Source organism: Rhodamnia argentea, chromosome 3 (genome assembly GCF_020921035.1).
Source record: "Rhodamnia argentea isolate NSW1041297 chromosome 3, ASM2092103v1, whole genome shotgun sequence".
Classification (NCBI taxonomy): Eukaryota; Viridiplantae; Streptophyta; class Magnoliopsida; order Myrtales; family Myrtaceae; genus Rhodamnia; species Rhodamnia argentea.
In genome coordinates this window covers 3,644,063-3,668,288 of record NC_063152.1, presented here as the reverse complement: position 1 = coordinate 3,668,288, position 24,226 = coordinate 3,644,063, and the positions used below count along the sequence as shown (strand labels likewise).

The 24,226-nt window shown below is 40.6% G+C and overlaps 2 protein-coding genes across 5 annotated transcripts in view; both read right to left on the bottom strand.

Moving 5' to 3' along the window:
- Positions 1–4,027: 4,027 nt before the first annotated feature.
- On the bottom strand, positions 4,028–5,374 carry LOC125314327 (protein PYRICULARIA ORYZAE RESISTANCE 21-like). The gene is made up of 3 exons (XM_048276334.1): positions 5,257–5,374; positions 4,999–5,080; positions 4,028–4,813 (listed from the first exon to the last, which is right to left on the bottom strand). Exons 1-3 carry the CDS (start codon positions 5,266–5,268, stop codon positions 4,317–4,319), a joined length of 591 nt encoding a protein of 196 aa, XP_048132291.1. The 5' UTR covers positions 5,269–5,374; the 3' UTR covers positions 4,028–4,316.
- A 3,171-nt stretch (positions 5,375–8,545) lies between these two features.
- LOC115733518 (chitin-binding lectin 1-like) overlaps positions 8,546–24,226 on the bottom strand; it is a 55,279-nt gene continuing 39,598 nt past the window's right edge. Inside the window, exons 1-3 of one of the 4 annotated variants that reach the window (XM_048276325.1) lie at positions 9,678–9,829; positions 9,471–9,552; positions 8,546–9,328 (exon numbers count right to left, since the gene is read on the bottom strand). In XM_048276325.1, the coding sequence (XP_048132282.1) occupies positions 8,613–9,328; positions 9,471–9,552; positions 9,678–9,689 (810 nt within the window). In that variant the 5' untranslated portion in view covers positions 9,690–9,829 and the 3' untranslated portion in view covers positions 8,546–8,612. Of the gene's footprint in view, positions 9,329–9,470; positions 9,553–9,677; positions 9,830–24,226 lie in introns of those variants that run through there. The other 3 variants (XM_048276327.1, XM_048276328.1, XM_048276326.1) reach the window with 3 other exon arrangements.

The following is a 24,226-nucleotide window of genomic DNA, read 5'->3' as shown; positions in this document are numbered from 1 at the left end:
AAGAAAAGAAAATGAAAAATAAAATAAATAAAATATATAAAGTACAAGTATACATAAAATATAACATATTATTTATTAAAAAATAAAAAAACTAATAGTACCGATTCCGAAAAAAGTATTTTTACCTCTTTAGATTGATGAATTCACTATTCTAATTTTGTGCATGAATTTCCCGTTGACTGAAAAGTATTTTTCATGGGCTAAATCATTTTCAGCAAATCAAACGGGCGAAAGTCCGGAAAATTAATTCCCGAAAAATATTTTCATTCAAATGAACGTATCCTAAGCTTGATTTGTTTAGCAAAAATTGACTAATTTGAAAAATGTTATCCCAAAAAATGATTATCTGCATCGCTTACAAAATTGAGTGAGCAAAAAATAAATTTCATTGTCGACGAAATATGTAGACATAATTTGTTATTGATAATGAAAATATCTTTTATTAGCTAATTATTTTAACCGATATAAGCAATTTTTTAAGAAAATATTTTCAAATAATTCATTCTTTGCTAAACAAACAGAGCTTTAATATTAAACGTTTAAAACTTGGTCGATATCATTTTTTTTTGTCTAATGGAGTGTCATTAGTAAAATATTAGGTAAGTCTATCTTACTATGTTAACAGTGAGCCACTCCATTGAGTAATCGCCACGTGTGCATGCGAGACCCAACCGATCAAGTTCTACGACCACCACACCCTCTTTGACCTCATCGCCATCGCCCAATCTCCATGCCCCGGACCTGCCATTTCGTCAAGCTAGCGTCTTGCCGCCGCCTCCCGGTTGTCCACCACGGCGTGAAGCCCAGCAACACCCCACTTGATTGGTGCGACAACCAGAAAGCTCATCGATTTTGGGTCGGCGATCCGGGCTTGGTGGCGAGATGTCCTTATTCATAATCAAATAGCATACTTCATCAAACGCCACGCTTCTAGACCCGCAGTAATCACTACTAGAAGTAACAATAGTATTTTAATTATCGAGCAATGAGAAGAATAGAGTCAAAGCACATACATTATCATCAAAAGTCGTTTTCAATTGGACTCAAGGTGACTAATGACGACATTGATTTAATTAATGTGTTTAGTAATAGTTGCACATTCGCTTATGTTGAAATGAAACCGACATCACATCTAGACATTTTTAATGATAGAGGGGACTTCTCGTACCTATTTGACAGAGTATTCATCAATCCTACAATGGTATTTAGCAATTAGGGCGCTTCCCTAATTGTTTGAACTGGTCAGAAATTTCACATTCTGCCCCGTTTTGTCATCCAACATGTTTTCATAGTTTTTTTTGGTCGAAATGAAATCTCATTTGCCTTGGAAACCCTTTAATTTATCTTGCAAAGTGAAATCCATCCTCAATGATGGAGACTTCACAACTTAGGCATCTTTGTATATGGTTTGAAAGATCATGTTATTGTGGTCCTATAATCATAATCTACCGTGAAAGTTTCATGGGCATTTTTTATACTTTAGTCACATTTAGAGGTGTCAAACCGATAGGTTGAGTTGAATTTGAGTCATATTGAATATGGTTCGATTCATATTGACCCATTTAACCCGTTTTGATATATTTTTATGCAGCACATATTTAACGACCCAACTCATACTCAACCCAACTCGTATTATTTAAACACTCCTATATATAATCCAATCATGGAATATTCCTTTCTTATACTTAGTTAAGAAAAATGACATTGGTAAAACACTTTCATATAATACAAATCTAGTTAATTTTTTAAAATTATTTTTTAGGAGAACTTATCCAAAAACCAAACAGAATACCTTCTCTTGCGCCACTAGCCCCTCCATGTGTCCCCACAGTCACGCCCCGTCCTATTGCTGCCTGAGCTTCCTGTTGCTGTTGCCATGCTCGAAATGGCTGAACTTCTTGTCTTTTCTCTCTTGATCTATGTCCTAGCTCAACGGTCCTAACCACCCTAGCATCGCACACGGCCTTAGGCGAGGCTAGGCTAGATGTTGCAACCCCCCGGCGGCTTGCCAAGCCACAAGCAACGCCGCCATGCCGGGGCTTGGCGATGTCGGATCCATTGTTGCGAGCACCGATTGACTAGCGACAGAGAGGGGGAGCACAAGGAAAGAGATAGTGCGGGGTGGATTCTCGGGGATAGGCCGGCCGTGAGGGATGCTTCGTCACCCGACGAGGATGTGGCTGTCGCTTGTCGGGTCCTCAATATCTATAATTGCTAACAAATTATGTAATCAAAGTGCAAAATTGAAATTCTGACAAAAAAAAAAAAAGTGCAAAATGAAATAGCATGGAAAGTAAAATATAGTTTCATTTATTTGCGCGAATTCTTCTTGAGTAGCTATGAACTCAACCATTTAGTGACATTTAACGACCCTGCGGCTAAGTATGCCATTGGTTAACCGTCGGTCGCTGGCGGCGGACGGCGGCGGTCAAATTTGTGGAATAAAAATAAAATAAAAAATAAAAAATAAAAAATAGAAAAATATAAATTAATAAAATTTTACAAGTTAAGTGAATTGTAAATGGTTTGAGTTTGTCTAGCCATTTTAAATAGGTTCAAAGACAAATCCATTTATAACCCACGTATAATTAGACTTAAAATTCATATCCATTGATAACCCATTTATAAAAAAAAAATTATTGAACATTTATCAAAATTTTACTAACTCGTACTTCAACAATTTTATTAAAAACGAGTTAAAATATCGATTTTTAATCCATATTGGCACCTCTAGTCACACTCGACCAAACACCCAAATTTTTCGAAACCGCCTCTTCACCCTCCAGAGGTGGGAGGAGGGTTCCTTTTTTTTTTTTTTTTTAAAGAAATTTGACCCCGTTTACATTAGGAATTTCGGATGGAGTCCTCAATTAAGCCTTTTCTAATTTCGAGAATTAGGGGAAATATGTTGGCGCCTATATTGAAAGACGTACAAAATTATGAAACGATGTTTTTTGAATCAGTTGAAAGCGTGATTCAATTAGATTATTTATATATTAAATTAATGGCCCCACAAAATTTTAGTTGGCATGAGAATAGAAAATCCCGAGTTTTAATTTTTTCAGATCCCTATAAATCTTTCTTATTATATATTTTCATGTTTTTTTCTTAGAGAAAAGTCGAATTTACGTAACAATCAAGTGCATTTCGATAGAAATCTTGCTTATTAATCTAATGTGTATTGGCAGTCCAAAAATCTAATGTGTATTGAATTGTTGTTTGTACATTAGGTAAAGGAGACGTGAAACCCACATGGTGACGGGCCTAGGCGGGCTTGAGCCGGGTCCATGCTGGCCCACACAGTTGAATTGACGTGCCAAAGCCCAAACTTGCTGGCCCAGTTAAGAGTCTAGACCCGCCATGTGGTCCACTTTCTTAATTGTCGACCTTAGAAAGTCACGGAAATGGGACAATTAACATGGAAAAAATCTTAAAAGCCAAGATAACCATACACAAATCTAAAGATAGATAAACGAATTTTATTTAATCGTTACTTATTTTCAATAGTTTCAAGGGAAAGAGGGAATCATGATCTCCCCTCCTGGATACAACCCAAGAACTAGCAGTTCGATAGAGAAAGTGGCATGCGGAGAACATAGCAGGTCGATCGGACACGCTCCTTGAGCGGGACACCTTCGATCGAATCCCGATCGGACGGGTCAATGTTTCCCCTCTAATCGAAAGGCCCGCGAACTAATCGGCACGGTGGATGGCCGTCGTCTTACTCGGCCGAAGGACATGATTGTAGGTGAAACTAGAGCTGAGGAGAATTTCAAGCTCGCGTGAAGAACATGGGAAGTTGAGAGTAGAGAGAGAAATCAGAACATCTGGAATGGCGATTGATTTGGACAAGGTTGTCAAGGAGTGGCACATGCACCGTGAGGCCTTATCAATACTAGCATTATTGTTTTCTGTTGGAAGGTCGATGGGAAGATGAAGGACCACAACCGCAGTACTGAATCAGCAACAACATTGAGGACCAAAGTAGGTGAAAGGTAATGCAAAGTACAATAGAAGTTAAAAACATAGGGTAAAGCATTATTCAACGGATCCTTATGCGTAGACATAATCAAGATCTGACGATGGCGACGTATATCTAATGGAAGATACTGTATATAGCGTACTCCTCTCGATGTCGTGAAAACACCGGCTCGAGGGAATGAAAACCTCGGTTTCGCGTAAATACCACGGAGCTCTCCTTACACAAGCAACCAGAAAGCTTTGCACTCGCAGCCGGCATTGGTGCACACCGGCGGCCTTCCACCGTCACAACCGTGCAGGGTCCACGACGAAGAGGCGTTTCCATTGTCGTTGCATCAATCGCAGCACCTCGAGTAAAGAGGTCTCTGGCATCGGCACTCGTGGGCCAGCCACCCACAACCATCACGGCACATCGGTGGCCTCCCACATCCACCGTCGCAAATTGGCGGCCTCCTGCAGTGGCAGTTGCACGGACAGAACCAACTGCAACCTCGATTATGACAAGGGGGACAAACGTACACCGGCCCCATCACATACACCGGCGGGTAACCTAGTACCGGTGGAGGAGAACACAGCTTTCCGGCTGGTCCCGTCTGAGTGGATTTATCCTGTGTATCTGGTTCCTTAGTTTGAGTGGATTTATCCTGTGTATCTGGTTCCTTAGTTTGAGTGGATTGATTCTTTGTATCTGGCTTGGGCAGTATAATGTCGATGCCTAAAATGCAACATCCACCCTTGCAACAAATCTTTTGCCGGACCTTCTCGGGACTGCAACACACCACTGTGATGGTCACCGTGTTTTGTTTCTCGTCGAAGATTCTATCTTTCACTTCTGCATTCGCAAAGCTCTATCAGCTCGACGTATTACGAACATTTCTTGTTACTCATCATGAATAACTTTTGAGAAAGAGGAAAGGGAAGAAAAAGAACTGACGCACACATCTGTGATTCATCGTGCGTTGAGAGTAATCGATAAGCACGCAGATTAATCAATTGAGGCAAAGGCGAGGGACTCACGAGGGATCTCGCATAGGATTTTCTTGATCTTCTTGTAGCAGCGACGGCACTGAAGATCCACTTTGATCACCATCTTCGTCTCCTACAGCATTGAAAGCAGGCGCAACAAAATGAGCTAAAACGTTGGGAAAGTATGGTCAAGAAGCCAGCTTTGAAAATCCAGACGAGAAGAACAGGAAGAGGATCGAAACAGAAGAGATCGAGAAGAGAAGGTCGATGAGATGGAGAGGCGAGCTGAAGTGAAGGCGGGTTTTGCACCTGCTCCGCCATGTTTCTTGAGCTCTGAGAAGATGAACTGCCGCTTCCTTGCACAGGTTCGCCTGCCCTAAATAGCGAAACGTGAAGGGTTCCTACGTTAGTTCTGCTGTCATTTTCTTGTTGAATACGAGAAAGAGCGTGCGTTGAGCTCATGACGTCCATGGCATTACAACAGTACGTCGCTCGCATTATTGGGCTTTCACTTGGCAGCATCGATGGGTTTATGAGTGCTAGGGTGTGGTTCACACTCTCCATTCGATAGGAAAATACAGATCTCGCTCCTTGTGAGTGGGTCGGGGTTCGGAAGAGTCGCCCTCAGGGTCTGAAGGGAGCAATGCACACTTCGAAGATAGAGGTCTTTTTTTTTTTTTTAAATATTAAGCTTATATTTTATTTGTAATTTGAACTTTGTCTCATGAATATCTATTACTTTTATATAACATACTTCGTTTATAAATTGAAAGTTGTAATAGAGAGATGAAATATGCTAATTATAGTGAAATCATCTCCTAGATGTAGTCCCGATTTAAAGATGAGCTATGATAAATATTACATCTCGATTTCTCTTTATCGCATTCACGCTCTGTTTCATTGTGGTTTTGTGCCGAATTTTTACAATAAATAGATGATCATGCACGGGTTTTACCTTCCAATTACACTAGCTCATAGTCCGAACTACAACAGGAACATGAAATTACACTGCCTGTTTCCTTGAATCAACCAATATGGCAATTGGCTTTGAGATATCAACCAGCATTACTTCGGCAATTTTCTATATTTCTTTTCCAATCTCCTGAAATTGACTAACATGGCAATTTGCCTTGAGATATCGACCAGGATTTTAATTCAATAAATTGGTGGACGTCACCGATCGATATATTTGGCAATTTGGAGTGACATGCAAAACTTCTTTAGATGGTAACTACAACTATGAACTTTATTATTGATTGTTGACTATTACAACAGAGATAAGGATAAGCATAAGCCTATGATCTAAAGCAGAAACCCCATTGGAAACGCATCCCCAATTGTCTTTAACACTAGTTGGAGTCTTGGAGAGAGAGAGACATGAACAACCGGAACAGGATTTAACGCGGTTCGGTTGATCGAGAAGAAAATCCTAAGAGAAACCCTCGATTCATCGTATAACTTTGGGAGTTTTTTTTTTTATTATCCTTAAATAGGATGGAATGCATTTCTGGAGATAAACATGAATATATGTGGAAAAGGAAAACACAATTGTTGTTTCCTTCTTTACTGATTCGAGCCCGACCTCCTGCTAAATTTGGACTCTGTTGACTAGTTTTCCTTATCTTTCCAACACTTACGGCGAGGATGAGCTGTGCCATGACTTTGTATACCTAATATCTAGAAAGTTATATGATGACTCGTCGTCGAATCATAAGAGTCAAGGCCAGCAGCGAGACGGGATTCGGGGGATAATGCTTCGCGAGCAAGGATGAGGGGTCACGTAACGACGTTGGTTTCGCGTTCATGCTTGGTCGTAAATTAAGCTGACATAACTAAATTGATCTCTCTCTACCTCTATGCAACCAACATATATGGGTAAGAGATCATGTTGTGGTGTTGGGTCGAAATTTCCTTGCTCGCGAAGCTGACGAAACCTACTCCAATGAGATAAATTTGGCATTGAAAGGAGGTTGTACGCCACCTTTACAGAGCAATACTCATTCGTAAGTGCAAAGTTTTATCTTCACTCGAATGCGCACTCTATAAAGAGGCATGGCATCTAATTCCCCATCCTAGTAGTCCACATCAACTGAAGATTGTCGTCACTTAAAATTTGCTTCTAAGGACGAAAAAATGTTCTTTCTAACATGCGACCCGAGCGCTTTGCGAGAGCATCTCGATCCCAACCTTTCGCTGGAGTCCGAAATACATCCGACGAATATCATGATCGCGAAGGTATCTGAAACCCGGAGTCCACCCGCACCAAAAGGAAGGACACTTTGTTGTAGCAACTACTAAAACAAAGTGACCACATTAAGCGACCTTGAAGGATGATGTTAAATGCTGTTAGGATCAATTTTAGTTAAAGTTTGACCTACCAAACCTAAGCGTTGTTGTCTGACCAAAAAAAAACCTAAGCGTTGCAACTAGATGAGTCACTATCACTCAATGAAAGTTGCACTTTCCATCCCATGTGAAGAATCCTTTACAGTGAGGATGAGGTGTGCTATGACTTTTCATACTGAGGGCGACTTCATCAGGAAGTTACCTTCTTTAAGAAGAAAGTCACAAAAAGCATCTTCAAACTTTACTTCCCACTGTAAATATTCACTTGAGAGGCTTGCTGGGTCCCATGCACCCCGCCACCATGTGTCCCCTCTCCACCGCACACACCGCCGTTGTTCCTTCGGAGGCCATCCCCGACCTCATATCTGTGATAGGCGATGGCCACCACGCCGGCTCAAGGTCAGATGGAGATCATGGCCACCATGGTCGAGCTTTACGAAAGCGCTTGTCGGCGTCAGCATCGAATTGTGATGTCGGCCCGGGGTGGGTCCCAATCGTTGGTGCAATAATTACCCAAAAAAAAAAAAAAACCCTAAACCCATTGTATAAATGACAATTCAATATTAAATCTTTTAATTTGTACAATTTAGTCCTAAATTTTTTTACGATTTGTTAATGTAACCGTTCCGATCAATTTTATTCGAAATTGCTGATGTGGATGTCGATTGTTCTTCATGGCACGGTCATACTAACGTGCATAATATTTGCAATTTTTTATTTTATTTTTCTAGGCCTTATTGCAATTTTCTAATTTTCCCTTTCCTTTTTTCTTGTTTTCTTCATTATGTCCCTACACCGGTCAATGAGCTCAGTGGTGATCACGTAGGACGATCTTCCATCCACGCCAATGATTTCTAGCCTAAAGTGATCGGAATGGGTAACTGGGCAAATGGCTAAAATGTTAAGGACTATATAAGCCAAATTGAAATGTCTAGAACTGAATTGACATCCCTATAATAAGTTTAGGATTTTTTATAGGTAATTTTCTCATCGTTGATGTGTTGTGCTGTTATTTGTGAGGAACAAGCAGAGAGCAGATGTAGAATATATGGCTATAACGGGGTACCAATAACCTCAGGCAATATGATAAAGTCACGATCATCTTTGTTTCATTTCACTTTGTGAAGGTCATTCAGTAGTGAATGAATCATCATGGAGGCGAGCAAGAGGCACGAATATGTGCTGAACGGGAGGATGAGAGGAGACACGAAAAGGACTAAGGTTTTTATTGAAATGATGAAATCGACAAGCAATTGACTGACGTATCTTTCACCAAGTTACTAGATTGGCAATTGACACGAGAAATTTCGAAACTCCGATCACATGACGGTGCACGCGTTGGCATTTTCTTCACTGAAGTAATCACATCGGCTCACGCAGTAGCCTCTATTCCCACCTTGACACTCGCAAGCCGGTCTTCCGCACCCGTCGTCGCACATCACTGGGCTCCCCAGCCTGGGATAGGAACCTCTATGACCGCCTTGACACACACCGGCCGGTCTCCCGCATCCGTCGTCACACATCACTGGCCACCCCAGCCCAGGACAGGAACCTCTATGACTGCCTTGACACTCATCGGCCGGTCTCCCGCATCCATCATAGCACATCACTGGCCGCCTCCGCCCACAATAACATGGTCCCCTGCCATACCCTCCATAAAATGGCGGACAACAACACACAGGCACCATCGGATACACCGGCACCATCGGAAATGCCGGCACTGGCGGGTAGCACACCACCGGATTTGGCTCCTTCTTGGGTGGCGGGGGCGCCGGCTGCGGAGGCGGGGGCGCCGGCTGCAGAGGCTTCGGTGGATCAGGTTCGGGGACTTTCGGGGGCAGAGGAGCAGGCGGCTTGGGCTTCTCCTGCTTCTTCTCGGGCGGAGGAGCAGGTGGCTTGTCGGGCAGGATCTCGACGCTCTGCACTATCTCGCCGCCCTTGCAGATGATCTTCTGCCGGATCTTCTCCGGGCTGCAGCACACGACGGTGATCAACACCTCGTTCTTCTTCTCATCGTATATCTGGTCTCGGATTTCTCTTGTTCACAAGTTAATTCATAAGCAAACTCAGTCGAATTAAACCAACACCAATGCAATAGTAATTACAAATCAAGAAATGACAACAATTTGAAACGAGAGAGAGAGAGAGAGAGAGAGAGAGAGGGGGGGGAGACTCACGGGGAAATTCACAGAGAATTTTCTTGATCTTCTTGTAGCAGCGACAGCACTGCAGATCCACCTTTATCAACATTCTGGTCACCTGCAACAAACAAGAACAACGCAAAAATCAATAAAGCCAATGTGTATCAAATGAATGCGGAGAAGAAAAACGGAGGCAGCGGGTATCGAGAGAGATGAGTTAGAGGAAAGAGGAGGAGGATCCACCTTCTCCACCATGGCTGTGGGAGAGACAAGGTCTGGAGAGCTCCAAGAAAATGAGTGAATGGGGCGAGCGGTGAAGAAAGGAGCGAGAGATGATGGGGTGGATGAGAAGAGGCTGGCTTAAGAAATAGAAAGCTTCCTCCCTATTCAATACCTTCATCTGCTTCCTTAAGTAATTTGAGAAAAGTTTCTGTATTTGACCTAGAGTCGCATGATGAGCACGAGTCAACCAAAGAAGTGTAGGGCAACCCCGTAGTTTGGGAGAAAATATTAGGTGCTCCTAGAGTGCCAGCACATTTCTGAGCCAATCCACTAAAAAATCGCCACGTGACAAGTTGGGTCCCACTTGTCAAATTATTTTTATTTCCTCTCTCACCGTTAGTTTCTTTCTCCTCCCCTCCGTTACTTGCAGAATCTCTCTCTTCCTCCTACTTCTTCTTTCTCCTCCTTAGTTACAGAGAAAACGAACGAAGGCGCAGGCACATACACCCACAACTTCTTCGCCTGCATTTCTCTCCGACCACATCATCAAACGTCGGCGACGCCTTCAGCTTCCCGGACTGCTTCGCCTTCGCCATCGTCCTCATCCTCGCCTTCAGCCCCTCGCCCAGGCGGATGGGGTCGAGCTCTCGCCAGATCCGACGAAGCCGGCCCTCGCCCAAGCCGCGAGGGCCGAGGCCTCATCAGATCCGGTGAGGTCGGCCCTCGCTCAGGCCGCGAGGGTCGACACCTGGCCAGATCAGGCGAGGTCCTCCCTCGTCCAGATACGGCGATAGCGACCCGGGGATTCTCCTTCCACAGCCTCGACCACCCAAAAATGGCGTCCCTCTCTCGCCCCTTCTCTCTCCTCTTCCTCAGACAACACCGAGTCTCATTCCCATCCCACCCAAACCCCATATTTCTTAACTTTTCCTGTTTCAATTCCCTCTCCAACTCCATCTCTAATCCGGCTCAAAGAATATGTTGCAACATTAGCAGCAGCACCGGCGAAATAGCCCACGAGTTCCGATTTTTCCGAGTCTACAGAGAGCCGGGTGGAGAAATTCCATCACACCCGCAAAATCCCTACCTTCGACGACCTGGTCACCGGGGTCCGACCCAAGGGCGTTCGCATCTTGCCCGAAGGCCGGCAATAGCAACCTTCGCCTGTGGCCAGCCGTCGGCCATGGCGGTGGCGTGCGTATGTGACAAGAAGAAGAAGACGACAGTGAAAACTTGGAGAAAGTGAGAAGTGGAGAGAGAGAGAGGGGGTAACGGGAGAGAAAGGAGTTAACGGGGAATAAAGTAACGGTGAAGAAAATTTAACAGAGGGGATAAATTAAGGTTAATGGTGGGATCCAACTTACCACGTGGCCATTTGTTATTGGATTGGTTTAGAGATGTGCTGGCAGTCTAGGAGCACCTAATATTTTCTCCGTAGTTTGGTGGAGACAAAGGAACATGGAACTAGCCCGTACGTATGGTAGTTCCATTGTCACTTTCACGTTGAATACTAGCAGAAGCAAGGCGTGGAACTCGTGACGTCCACGGGGATTACATCACCTCTGCGGCAATAATGGGGTTATGAGCAGAGATCGGTCAAGTGTTTTCACCTTTCCATTGTCGAAAGAATAAGGAGGGTAATTACACAAATTATCTTTGAACTTTGATATAACATGTAATGTGATCTATGAGCTTTCAATTTCTTCAATGTGGTCTCCGAGTTTTAGTCCAGTGGCGATGCGATCTCTAAATTTTTAATTTATTTAATATGATCTTGAGACTTTTTGTACATGTTCAACGTAGTACACGAGCTATGTGAAATAGTCAATATTTTCCTTCCATTAATTCATATTTAGGGCCGACAGTGAATATTTTCATATAATTCAGAGACCATGAAAAACATGTACAATAAATTTAGAGACCACATTGAACAAATTAAAAAGTCAAAGGACCACATAGCACATTGGACTAAAGTTATGGGGCCACATTGAATAAAATGTGCAAGGACCACATATTAGTTTGGGGACTGCGTTACACATTAGACCAAAGTTCAATAACCATTCACATCATTTTCTTAAAGCTGAAGAACAGGAACAACACTTAGGTGATGGCTAGAGCAGTCCGCGTTGAGGTTTTTGTTCCTTAAAGCTGTCGTTTTGCTCGTGTGATCTCGGTGCTCTGATTGTTCTTCCGGCATTGAATTTGGTTTCAACAATTCACTGCACATGTAGTTGGATTCCGAGGGAATTCAATAGGTGACTGTCTCTGGGTGAACTGTATCGTTTTATGCGCTGTAATGCTTAGCTCAATACATGGAGCTAAAATTGTATTGAATGATCGTCGACCATGCCGAGTGATCGAGCGCGATAACAAATAAAACAATGAAATAAATGAGGCATCAGATTTACGTGGCTCGATCGATGCAATCTGCCTATTCTAGGAGTGAAGCACAAGATTCCACTAAAGATCGAATGATGCGTCGGAGAATACTAATATTGAACTTTGGAAAGAAAAAAAAAATTCTTATTTAGCTGTCTCCAACATTGGTTAAGTAATCGTCCGTGTTCTCTAAGCCCGTGACATAATTTAATCACAGTACTACAAACTCCAAAAAAAAAATCACGTTAGACCTTCCTTATATGATAAATCAATCACCGCAAAGAGTAAATCATGAAATTAAAGAATTGTGGAAAGAAACAAAGAATGATTCTCCATGGACAATAAAACCAAATTACACGTACGCAAATTGGTTAGCAATGTGCATTAGATTTGTAAAATGACTGGGGACCCCGAATGTAGTGATGGAATTCATCTGTGTAAAGAGCAAGAAGCCATTGATTAGAAACAACAAGAATCTTTGTTTTATCAAGTCACTGGCCGGATAGTTAGGAAGTCGCCATCCACAGCGCAAGGTAAGATAGATTAATTCCGTGGACAAATTAAAAATCTAGACCTGTGTCTCCCTCTTCGATAGGTGTGGACCACGGACTATCGCTAATTAGGTTATATTCAGCTTATAAATTAGGTTAGATTGAAGTCGAGAGCTTGAGAGAACCATGGATTTGATTAGGCAATTGTTTCTCCTTCTAATTTAAGATATTAAGCTAACAGTATGTGACCTCTAGATGTAATTTGTGGTCGGCCTTTCAACTTGCAAGTGCGTGGATGCTGATTATATCTAAATGCCGTGAAAGTATCGGGAAAGTTCGTGCATATGGGAAAGTTCCCTCTAATTAAATATTAGTAGTGTTGAGCACGCGTTAAAAGAGGAAAATAAAAATGAGAATTACCTAAACAAAAGAAAAAAAAAACGGGTAGTTATTTTAAAAGTTGCGTAAATGAGTGAGGATACTTGTTTTTTGAGTGGAGCAAGTGAAGCTTAGTTGGTGGATGAAAGTTCATGTCAATTTTCTTAAGGGTAATTTTAGAATGAATAAAAAGTTACACGGATTGGTGTTTTGTTTTAAATATGTAGTATTCTATTCATTGTTGGGAAATGTAACAAAAATATAATTTTGGAACTGTTGGCGTCCACATAGACGATTTTCGACCAAAATTAGTCGAATGGTCTGAAATAGTACCAGCGCAAAAAGATATAGGACTAAATTGGTCTAATTGAAAGGTTTATAACTAAATTGGTACTAACACAATAGGTTTACGAATTTTTTGATACTTTTCTCACTCTTTGTTTGCCCTAGGTAATATGCCTTAGTAGCCAAAATTTGTAGGCTCATGTAAGCAGAAAAAAGTATATTATGTGACTGTGATATTAGACATATCAATATGTTTATCTCTAAATCATTAAGCGTGCACGTTTTAGGGCTTGTACATCGTTATTCTATTTTCTATAAACGGAGATGCTCGATTTTTTGCTTATATATTGATTAGCCATTGATACCATAGAAGTGTCAAGATATAAGTAGGTACATATTGGAATTTTTATAATTTGAACCCATATTTTTTCATTGGTAGTTTGGACTTGGACTCATGAATAACCACTACTATATATACTCTTTTTCACATGTAATTGAGTGATGTAACGAGAGATGCATGTGTTAATTATAGTGAAATCATCTTCTGGATGTAGGCTTAGTTTAAGAGTGAACCAAAATAAAATCTTGTGTCTTGATTTCTTTTTCTCGCTTTCATGCTTTACTTTGTGGTGATTGTATGCTGAATCCAAACAGTACATATCTAAAGCCTTTTAAAAGAGATTAGATTTCAAAAAGAAAACAAGAGAGAAGTTCATAAGATTTAATTTATTAGTCGTTCAACGAGCTTTTTTAATCTTACTGGTAAATTTAAATAATTAATTAGGAATAATGGTCTCAAGTTTAATTAGGTCATTCAAAAGACTGAAACAAAATGACACTTGAAGAACAGTTAACCGTAAGCAAATCCAGATACAATTGAAAAAAAAACTAAATTTTCGAAGGGAAGAAACTGAAAGGTCTTCTTTACAAAAAAAAAAAAAAATTGTTATAGGTGTATTCACTTAAACTTTGACTTTAAAATTTGGTATTTCCATACTAAAAAATGTAAAACAACCCTAAGTAATACATAGGCAAATATCACCAACGTTAATAACAAGAAGAAACTAAGTACATGGGAAAATATCAGTGTCGGGCTCTTTTGCTCGAGAAAATTGAGCGCGGCTCCCGCAAGAGCTCCTACAGCTGGTCTCTCAACAGCTAGCCATGGAAGACTTGACAGCCTTGCATGGAGTCCGCACTTCGTGGCGGTCCGCTGCCGCCGGGAGGTGAGCACGATGTGAGGAAGAAGGGCCCTTTGGCTCATGACTCCTGGGGGCGACACACCCCAACGTGAGTTCCGAGCCGGAGTCTGAGGTGATTTACACTCAATGCCCACTCTCCGGCATCAAACTCCCCATGTTGTAGTGGTTCCACAAACTGTAGTAAATCGTTAAGAAATCATCCATATTACTCTTAAAGCATACTTCTCATTACCCTTAAAACATACTTCTCGCCATTAGCGAGATGAGCGTTTATATGTCAAGTATAGCCTGTTTCTTTAATCTTTTTAACGAAATTTATCTGCTATGTGAGACATCATTAAAAAAAGTTCAAGGTATCACTTATTTGAATTGATAAAGAATGAATCGGATAAAGTTAGTTGAAAACCTAATTTTTATGAAAAGTGTTCATGCTTTTTCACGTTATAAGGTTAGAAGCATACATATGACTTGAAAGATGTGGGATTAAATAGGGGAAATTGTGTTCTTAAATTTATTGTACGGCTGTTAATTCAATCCTAAACTCCTCGATTTGGTTAATACAGTTCCAAAATTTTTAACGATTTTTCAAAGTAGTCCATGGGGTATTTTAGCCTGAAATCGCTAATGTGGCGGTCTATCGGCTATCCAACCAGCGGTCACATGGATGATTTTTGTAAATTTGTAAAAAACTTCTGAATCTTTGCCCTTATTCATTTCCTTTGGCTTTTCCCTTTTTTTCTTGTTTTTCCTATTCATCTTCCTCCCTATCGCCGAGGCCCCAGGAACTAGTGGAGGGAAATCAGATATAAATAAAAAGATGAAGTTAAGAAAAGAAAAAAGAAAGAAAAAATGTAGAAAAGGCAAGAAATTTTTAAAAATGAGAAAAGTACCAAAAATTCATATATCTATTATATTGATACTAATTCAGTTATAAACATTTCAATTGGACTACTTTTTTGTACTGGTACCATTTTAGTCCACCCATTCAATTTTGACAAAAAATCGCTAACGTGGATGCCAACCGTGCAACGTGGCACGACCGGTAAGGCCAAGGTAGCCTTGGGAGAGGCCATCGCAGTGTCAAAGGTCCTCGACTAGGGAATTCGCGGCCGTGGACGAGACGGCCCTCATTATCGATCGTAGAGGGCCGGCCAACTCTCACCAGCAACCTTCGAGGTTTGGCTGGTCTTGTCCAGTGGCTAGCAAGGGTTGTCGACGATCCTCGCCAGCCACTATGAAAGAAAATAGAAAAAAAAGGACATTATTATTCATTGTTAATGTTAATAAACTTAATAAACGAAAATTGTTTTTAATCATTTTTGGTACTTCTTTTCCCCATAGAGATATTGAATGGTATTTAAAAATATTTTTTAAGAAAATAATGTTTCTTTTAGAAAAAAATATTAAAAAATATCCATGCTAGCGTAAGCCGCGCCACGTAAAACGGCTAGCGTCCACATTAGCGATTTTCGGCCAAAATTGGTTGGATGGACTAAATCGGTCTAATTGAAAAGTTTATGACTGAATTAGTACCAATGCAACATATGCATGACTTTTTTGGTACTTTTCACTTGTAAAAATAGTCCATGTCAAAGCTGGTCATGCCACGTAGAACGGTTGGCTATGACAGGACCACTACATCGGTGATTTCTGGCCAAAATTAGCAGGAATAATTATATTGGCATATTGTCAAAAGGTTTAAAATTAAATTGGTCAAATTGAAAAGTTTAGGACTTTTATAGTAATTATCCTCAATCTTGGGTTACTATCTTGTTTCTAGCATATAATTGTTATTGTTAAAAATATGCAGCATTTTACAGATTCGTGTCTTGTTCCAATTTCCATAAAAATCGACAACCATAGCAATTGGTTTGGAGATATCAACCATAACTTTAGTGAAATGAATTGGTGGACGTTATTGATAATACATTCAACAATTTGAGGTGCCATGATAAGTTCTTCGGATGGCAATATGGATCGACGCCCTCCTTTGATTTCCACTTAGTTAAATTCTATGTCTTTCTTACGAAATTGTGGTCGATTTGACTCACTTGCTCAAACAAGAGTTTAAGTTCCGGAACTAGTGCCTGCCCATGGTGCTTTTGATTACAAAGCATGCACTTAGGATGAACTTTCTTTGACAATTTCCACACATCCGCCATTGTATAACTTGATGGATTGATCATCTTTATGTTAACAAAGCATGCACATAGGATGAAAATTACAATTAAGGTGGAAATAGGGAGTAGGACAAGGTGGGAGTAGCATTAGAAGCTGCTTTCCCCTGTGTTTTAGTCGACAAATACTCAACCCGCATGTTTTAATGTATTATAAGATTATAGGTTAGACGGAAGACATCCCGTCGAAGAACCTAATTACAATCAACTCCACCAAAATTTCAAGCATTCTCAAGGTGCTGGTAGAGAGGACCACAGACAAAGAATCTCGTGTTCCTATAATTACAATCTCAACTCTCTTCGGATCAAGGAAGAACAAATCTTAGGGTTTCCAAGAGAGCTGTGGTTTTCGCTTGAGACGCCGAGATGACCCCCACGGATCGAGCAACTCCCTCCTTTATCTTTCGAGAGGAGTTACATGCAATTATTTTATCCTTTTTGTTCAATTAAATGATGTAAACCATTTTATTGGATCACTAGTGTGCAGAGATAGATTACCGACAGCTGAAATCATCGCATAATGGCTACTTGCAGTTGATATCTAGTGTAATTTCTGCGGTGCTAGTATAAAAGACAGATCATATTTGTTCTTCGGTGTGAATGGACAAGTAGCATATGGTGCTGTACCCTAACACTAGGGGTGAGCAACTCCCGGTCCGATCCTGTTCTTGAGGAGAACCGGGAATAGAGCCAATGGTCTTAGTTCCCAATTTTCGAAACCGTCGACCGGACCGACGATCCCGGGAACCGGACCAATAACTTGACCAACCGGTCCGGTTTGATCTCCGAGGGTGCAATGGGACCGGTAACCTATCACAAGAGAGATCTAAAGAAGAAAAAAACATAGGAGATTGTGGAATGAGGAATTGTACAAGTCATAAGGATCTATGGTGTGAATTTTAAACGAATTATTATAATTTGAGAGATATTTTTCAATATTACTTTTGAACAACATTCACACTCCAATCACCAAATGGGATGGTCCACTGCATCCATCTCTCTCTCTCTCTCTCTCTCTCTCTCTCTCTCTCTCTCTCTCTCTTTGTTGTTGATGTATGTTTCGTCTATTTATGAAGGAAGAAGGAAAGAAGTTTCTCTTTCTCTCTTTGTTGTTGATGTATGTTTCGTCTATTTATGAAGGAAGAAAGAAAGAAGTAACATGGAAATGGGGTCATTGTCCTTTTACTTTTTGTAGAGGAGGAAGATGTTAAGGCCATCACATTACAAAATTAAAAAAAAAAAAAAGATCGATTGGTCCAGTCTAGGTGGTCCGATCCGATCCTATACCCTTGAAATCGGGAATCAGATCGTCCGGCCATCAATTTCAATTTTAAGGATAAAGAACCAGACCACCGCCCTCCGGAACCAGGAATCGAAGCACCGATTGGTCTGGGGGGTTCCCGGTCCGGTTGGTACGATTTGCTCACCCTTACCGATTCAGGCGGTTCTCGGTCCGGTTAGTACGATTTGTTCGAGACCTTCCCGATAAATGTTGTATTGGCTACCATATCAAGACTTCCTACCTCCACTTTTCAATTATTAGTTCTTTTTGTAATGCGAGGGGATACCCCTTAGCTGCTTTACTTCATTTGCTTTATAATACTCACGATTTCCACACAGAAAAAATCATGTAAACTGTCACCTTTGAGCAATAAAATAATGCTTGTTGATACGATGCATATGGATCTAGGGTACGGGGTGGCAGATAAGTCCATTTAATTCTTATCAAAGATCCTCTAATGCAGCTCCCGAACCGTGTGCAATTAAAAACTAAGCAGTTTTGGAAAAGTCTACGTACGAAGCGATCATATTGTTGTCTCTCTCTTTGTTGTTGATGTACGTTTCATCTATTTATGAAGGAAGAGGGAAAGAAGTCTCTCTTTCTCTCTTTGTTGTTGATGTATGTTTCGTCTATTTATGAAGCAAGAAAGAAAGAAGTAACATGGGAATGGGGTCATTGTCCTTTTACTTTTTGTAGTGGAGGAAGATGTTAAGGCCATCACATTTCAAAATTAAAAAAAAAAAAGATAGATTGGTCCAGTCTGGGTGGTCCGATCTGATCCTATACCCTTGAAATCGGGAATCGGATCGTCCGGCCATCGGTTTCAATTTTGAGGACAAAGAACTAGACCACCGCCCTCTGGAACCAGGAATCGAAGCACCGGTTCGGTCTAGACGGCTCTCGGTCTTGTTGGTGCGATTTGCTCACCCTTACCGGACTAGGCGGTTCCCAGTCCGGTCGGTACGATTTGCTCAGACCTTCCCCGATAAATATTGTATTGGCTACTATATCAAGACTTCCTACCTCCACTTTTCAATTATTAGTTCTTTTTGTAATGCGAGGGGATACCCCTTAGCTGCTTTACTTCATCTGCTTTATAATACTCACGATTTCCACACGGAAAAAATCACGGAAACTGTCACCTTTGAGCAATAAAATAATACTTGCTGATAAGTACAAATGGATCCGGGGTATGAGGTGGCAGATAAGTCCATTTAATTCTTATCAAAGATCCTCTAATGCAACTCCCGAACCGTGCGCAATGAAAAATTGAGCAGTTTTGGAAAAGTCTATGTACGAAGCGATCATATTGTTGTGACAATTGAAGATTGTGGAATTAGCCCTTTTCAGCCATAAGCTCGTAAAATTTATTAACTCCATTATGATATCATATTAATTCATCACTCCACGCATGCTTTGCAAAATTTAAAATCCGTGAACAAAATGAGTGAACCGAACGAATCAGAACATCTCCATGAATTTTTCACAACCTTGGTCCACCATTTTCTTTCTAGCTTCACAAATGTAATTATTAAGGGGATTTAGCATCTTTCAGATTTATGTCTCTTCCAATTTCCTTAAATTGAATAACATGGCAATTTGGTTGAGATATCCACCATAATTATAGGGAAATAAATTGGTGGCCATAATTGATCAATATATGGGGCTATTTGTGGTGCCCCGCAAACTTCTCTATCTCTCTGCAAATTTCCCGAAATTGACCGACATGGCAATACGCTCTAAGACATTAACCAGATCTTTACTGAAATGAATTTGTGGACTCGATTGATCGGTATGTTTGGCAATTTGCAAGGCCAAACTTGTTTAGATGGTATATCGTTGAAACCGAAAGCATAAAAACTGCGAAAATTACCAAAAAAAATCATGAACCTGTTGTATTGGTGCCAATTTGGTCATAAACCTTTCAATTGTGCCAATTCAATCCTAAACCTTTTGACAACTTGCCAATTCAGTCCGAAACCTTTTAATTATGCCAATTTAGTCATAAACATTTTGAAAATTTGCCAATTTATTCCTAAATCTTTTAAAGTTTTGCATATTTAGTCATGAGCCTCTTATTTGAGTAATTTTCCGGAAGGATTAAATTGGTTATTCATGAAAAGGTTTAGGACTAGTTTGGCAAATCATTAAAAGGTTTAGGATCAAATCCACATAACTGAAAGATTTATGACTGAATTGGCAAGTTGTCAAGTTTAGGATCGAATTCGCACAAGTGCAATAGGTTTATGACTTTTTGGACAATTTTCCCTAGAAAAACCCAATGGAAAGTCATGACCAATGTTAATGTCTTTATAACCCTCATATTTGCCATTGTATAATTAGACAGCTTGATCATGTTTATGTTCCTAGCAAATTACAACTTTGGCCAATCATAGAGTCAACAACAAACAAAAGTAAGAGAGCTCGTCATCCAAAAAATAATTCCACACGGTCAGGCCATCTACTAGGGTTCCAACTCCTTGGCTCATCCGGCCCATGATATTAGTAGGGGAAAATTGTCCAAAAAAAAAAAAAAGTCCTAGACTTATTTCACTTTTGCCAGTTCAATCCTAAACCTTTTAATTTTGCAAATTCAGTCCTAAACCTTTTGCATTTATATCAATTTAGTCCTAAACTTTTTTTGTGCCAATTCGGTCTCAAACCTTTTGCGTTTGTGCCAATTTAGTCCATCCGATGATTTTTGGCCGGCCGACTATGACGTGGATGCCGGTGCTAATGTCGACAATTTTTATTAATATTCTAATATTCAAAATATTTTATTTTTAATTTTTTAATTTTTTTCTTTCGTTCCATTTTTTTTTCTGCTTTCATCTTCCTCCTACCCTTTCTTCCTCATCCTTTCGTCGCCGATGTGGCGACTAGCCGCAGACTAGGCTGGTGAGGTCAACCTCGCCAACACTAGGCGAGGCCGGCCATGGCGAGGCGCCACCTCTCCTAAATCTTGCCTGGGCATGGTGATTGACGTGAGCTTTGATTGCTCAAATTTGTGTTCATTGAGGGCGCGAGGATTTGGGAGAAAGTGATTTGGATTGAATCTTCGTGGGGGCATGTAATTTTGAGCAGGCTTTCCTTCATGGACAAGAACGATGGAGACCAAAGGCTCCTTTACCATCACAGTCCCCTAGAGCTCGTCTCCTTGGTGTTTGAACGCAGGTCCTCTCTCTCTCTCTCTCTTGCGACCTCGCCCGGATCGTCCAATCTCGAGGATGAATCCTTGAACTCAAATCTTTGGGGACACCCTATCCTTGCTCCTTCCCTTGGCAAGGGCGAGCCTCGTTGTCCATCACAAGGCCGCCATAGCTGGCCGACCTCGCCCGAGCCAGAAATGGGTGAGATCGTGCCTCGCTATAGCCGGCCTCGCCAAGAAATGGGCGAGGTTGACCTCATCGCCCTAGCCTCTAGCCGATCCCCACATGGACGACGGGAAGGATGAAGAAGAAAGGGCAGGAGGAAGATGAAAGCAGCAAAATAGAAAAGGAAATAGAAGAAAAAAAAAAATTACAAATAAATAATTTTGAGTATCAAAATATTAATAAAAATTATCCACATCGGTGCTAGCCGTCATCCACGTCACCGTCACCTGGCGAAAAATCACCAGATGGATTAAATTGGCACAAACGCAAAAGGTTTAGGACTGAATTGGCACAAAAAAAAGGCTTAGGACTGAATTGGCAAAATTAAAATTTTTAAGACTGAATTGGTAAAAGTGCATTAGGTTTAGGACTTTATTGATAATTTTGCCGGAGGTTCCGGGTGAAGGACGCTCGAAGAAGAGAAGAAAAGAAACAAAAAGAAAAAAAAGGAAATTAAAAAAGTAATTTGAAAAAATATTATAATTTTATTAAAAATTGTCCATCTCGGTGCCCACATCCACGTCGTCACCGGTCAAGATCCATGTCGGCTTTGATAGGCCAAATTTGGTCGGATGGACTGAATTGGAACAAATGCAAAAAGTTTACGACTAAATTGGCACACAAAAAAGGTTTAGGAATGAATTAGCATAAATGTAAAAGGTTTAGGTATGAATTGACAAAATTAAAAGGTTTAGAACTGAATTGGCAAGAGTGCAACAGGTTTAGTACTTTTTTGATAATTTTCCCATATTAGTAGGGTATTTCACAAGCTAGGGATTTACGTGTCTAAAGGACCTATGGTGAGCTTCCTATGTCATTAAGAGAAACAAAAGCATAAGGAAGAAAGCTCTTCAACCCTACATCTCAAGAATGATGTTAAATGCAGTTTAGGGGCAACTTGTCTTTAGAGTTAGACCTGCCAAACCCAAGTGTTCAATTAGATTAGTCAGTATGATTCGCTGACAGCTTTGCCTTCGTCTTGCGGGTTATTGCCACTCAAAAGCAGAGCTTTTATGATTGCATTGAGGTCCATTACAGTGAATCAAGAACAGCAGTGAGATAAAACTGGGGGTGTGATGCTTCGCGAGCAAGGATCACTGGTAAAAGTAACGCCCATGATGTTGCGCTTAAGCTTAGTCGTGAATTAAGCTGACATAGACATGCAACGAACGTGTTTTTGGCTAGAGATTATGTTGTCGTGTCGTGTCGAGAGTTTAGGCTACTTTCGTGGATGACATTTAGTTAAAAGAAGAAGGTCCAGGACATTAGCTTTCTGCTCTAGATGCACCTGCCCAGCTATCCTTAACCTGGAAGCTTCTCTTTCTGAATGGCAACCACAACTGGATCTTCTCCAGACCAGGGGTGATTGGTTCCAATATGGGTGGTTCCCACCCTAGAACCAAAAACCACCCGTTAGGGACCATTCCGCAAAATGAATTCCGTGAATCACCCGCTCGGTCCATCGATCCCACCCGAGAACCGAACCACCGGTTCGCTCCGGTTCCGGGATGGACCCATGGAACCGGTCCAGCCCGAGCACCAACATTAATTGACAAAGATACGCGAGTGAACTAGATATTCCTTTTTGGGAATTTTTTTGAAGGAATCCTGTCAACTTTGGAAGTTCTCTAGTTGTCTGTACAGTTACGATATGTGAAGTTCATTTATCATTTAAGTAATTAACTCCATTGGATTAGGTACAAGACACAAATTCAATTCAGCACAATACAACAAACATTGGAACTGATTTTCATGTTCCAAAGTAGAATGTTGAACAATCTACATGAACTCGGGCTGCGGATTGATTGAAAAGAGGAAAACAAAAGAACATTAGTTAAGAAATAAAAAATTCAGCAGCTGTCATCTATCCTCGACTCACCAGAATTTTTTAAAGGAAATAATGTCTCTTTTAAAAAAATATTGGAAAATATCCACATCAACGCAAGCCGCGCCACGAAAGAAAACTGGCATTCGCATCAGCGATTTTTGACTAAAATTGGCTGGATAGACTAAATTGGTCCAATTGACAGATTTATGACTGAATTGGTACTAATGCAATAGATGTATGACTTTTTTGGTACTTTTCACTTGTGAAAACAGTCCATGTCAAAGCTCGTCATGCCACGTAGGACGGTTGGTTATGACCGGACTGCCACATCAACGCAAGCCGCGCCACGAAAGAAAACCGGCATTCGCATCAGCGATTTTTGACTAAAATTGGCTGGATAGACTAAATTGGTCCAATTGACAGATTTATGACTGAATTGGTACTAACGCAATAGATGTATGACTTTTTTGGTACTTTTCACTTGTGAAAACAGTCCATGTCAAAGCTCGTCATGCCACGTAGGACGGTTGGTTATGACCGGACTGCCACATCGGTGATTTTTGGCTAAAATTAGCCAGAATGATTACATTGGCATATTGTCAAAAGGTTTAAAATTAAATTGGTCAAATTGAAAAGTTTAGACTTTTATAGTAATTATCCCCAATCTTGGGTTACCATCTTTTTTTTTTTTTTTTTGTAGCATCAGAATTGTTATTATTAAGAATATGTGGCATTTTCCAGATTTATGTCATCTTCCAATTTCCATAAAAATCGACAACTATAGCAATTGGTTTGGAGATATCAACCATGACTTTAGTGAAATGAATTGGTAGACGTTATTGATAATACATTCGGCAATTTGAGGTCCCGTGATAAGCTCTTCAGATGGCAACATGGATCAATGCCTTCCTTTCATTTCCACTTAGTTAAATTCTATCTCCTTATTACGAAATTATGGTCGACCTGACTCACTTGCTCAAACGAGAGTTTAAGTTCCAGAACTAGTGCCTGCCCACTATGCTTTTGATTACAAAGCATGCACTTAGGATGAACTTTCTTTGACAATTTCCACACATCTACCATTGTATAACTTGATGGATTGATCATCTTTATGTTAACAAAGCATGCACATAGGATGGAAATTACAATTAAGGTGGAAATAGGGAGTAGGACA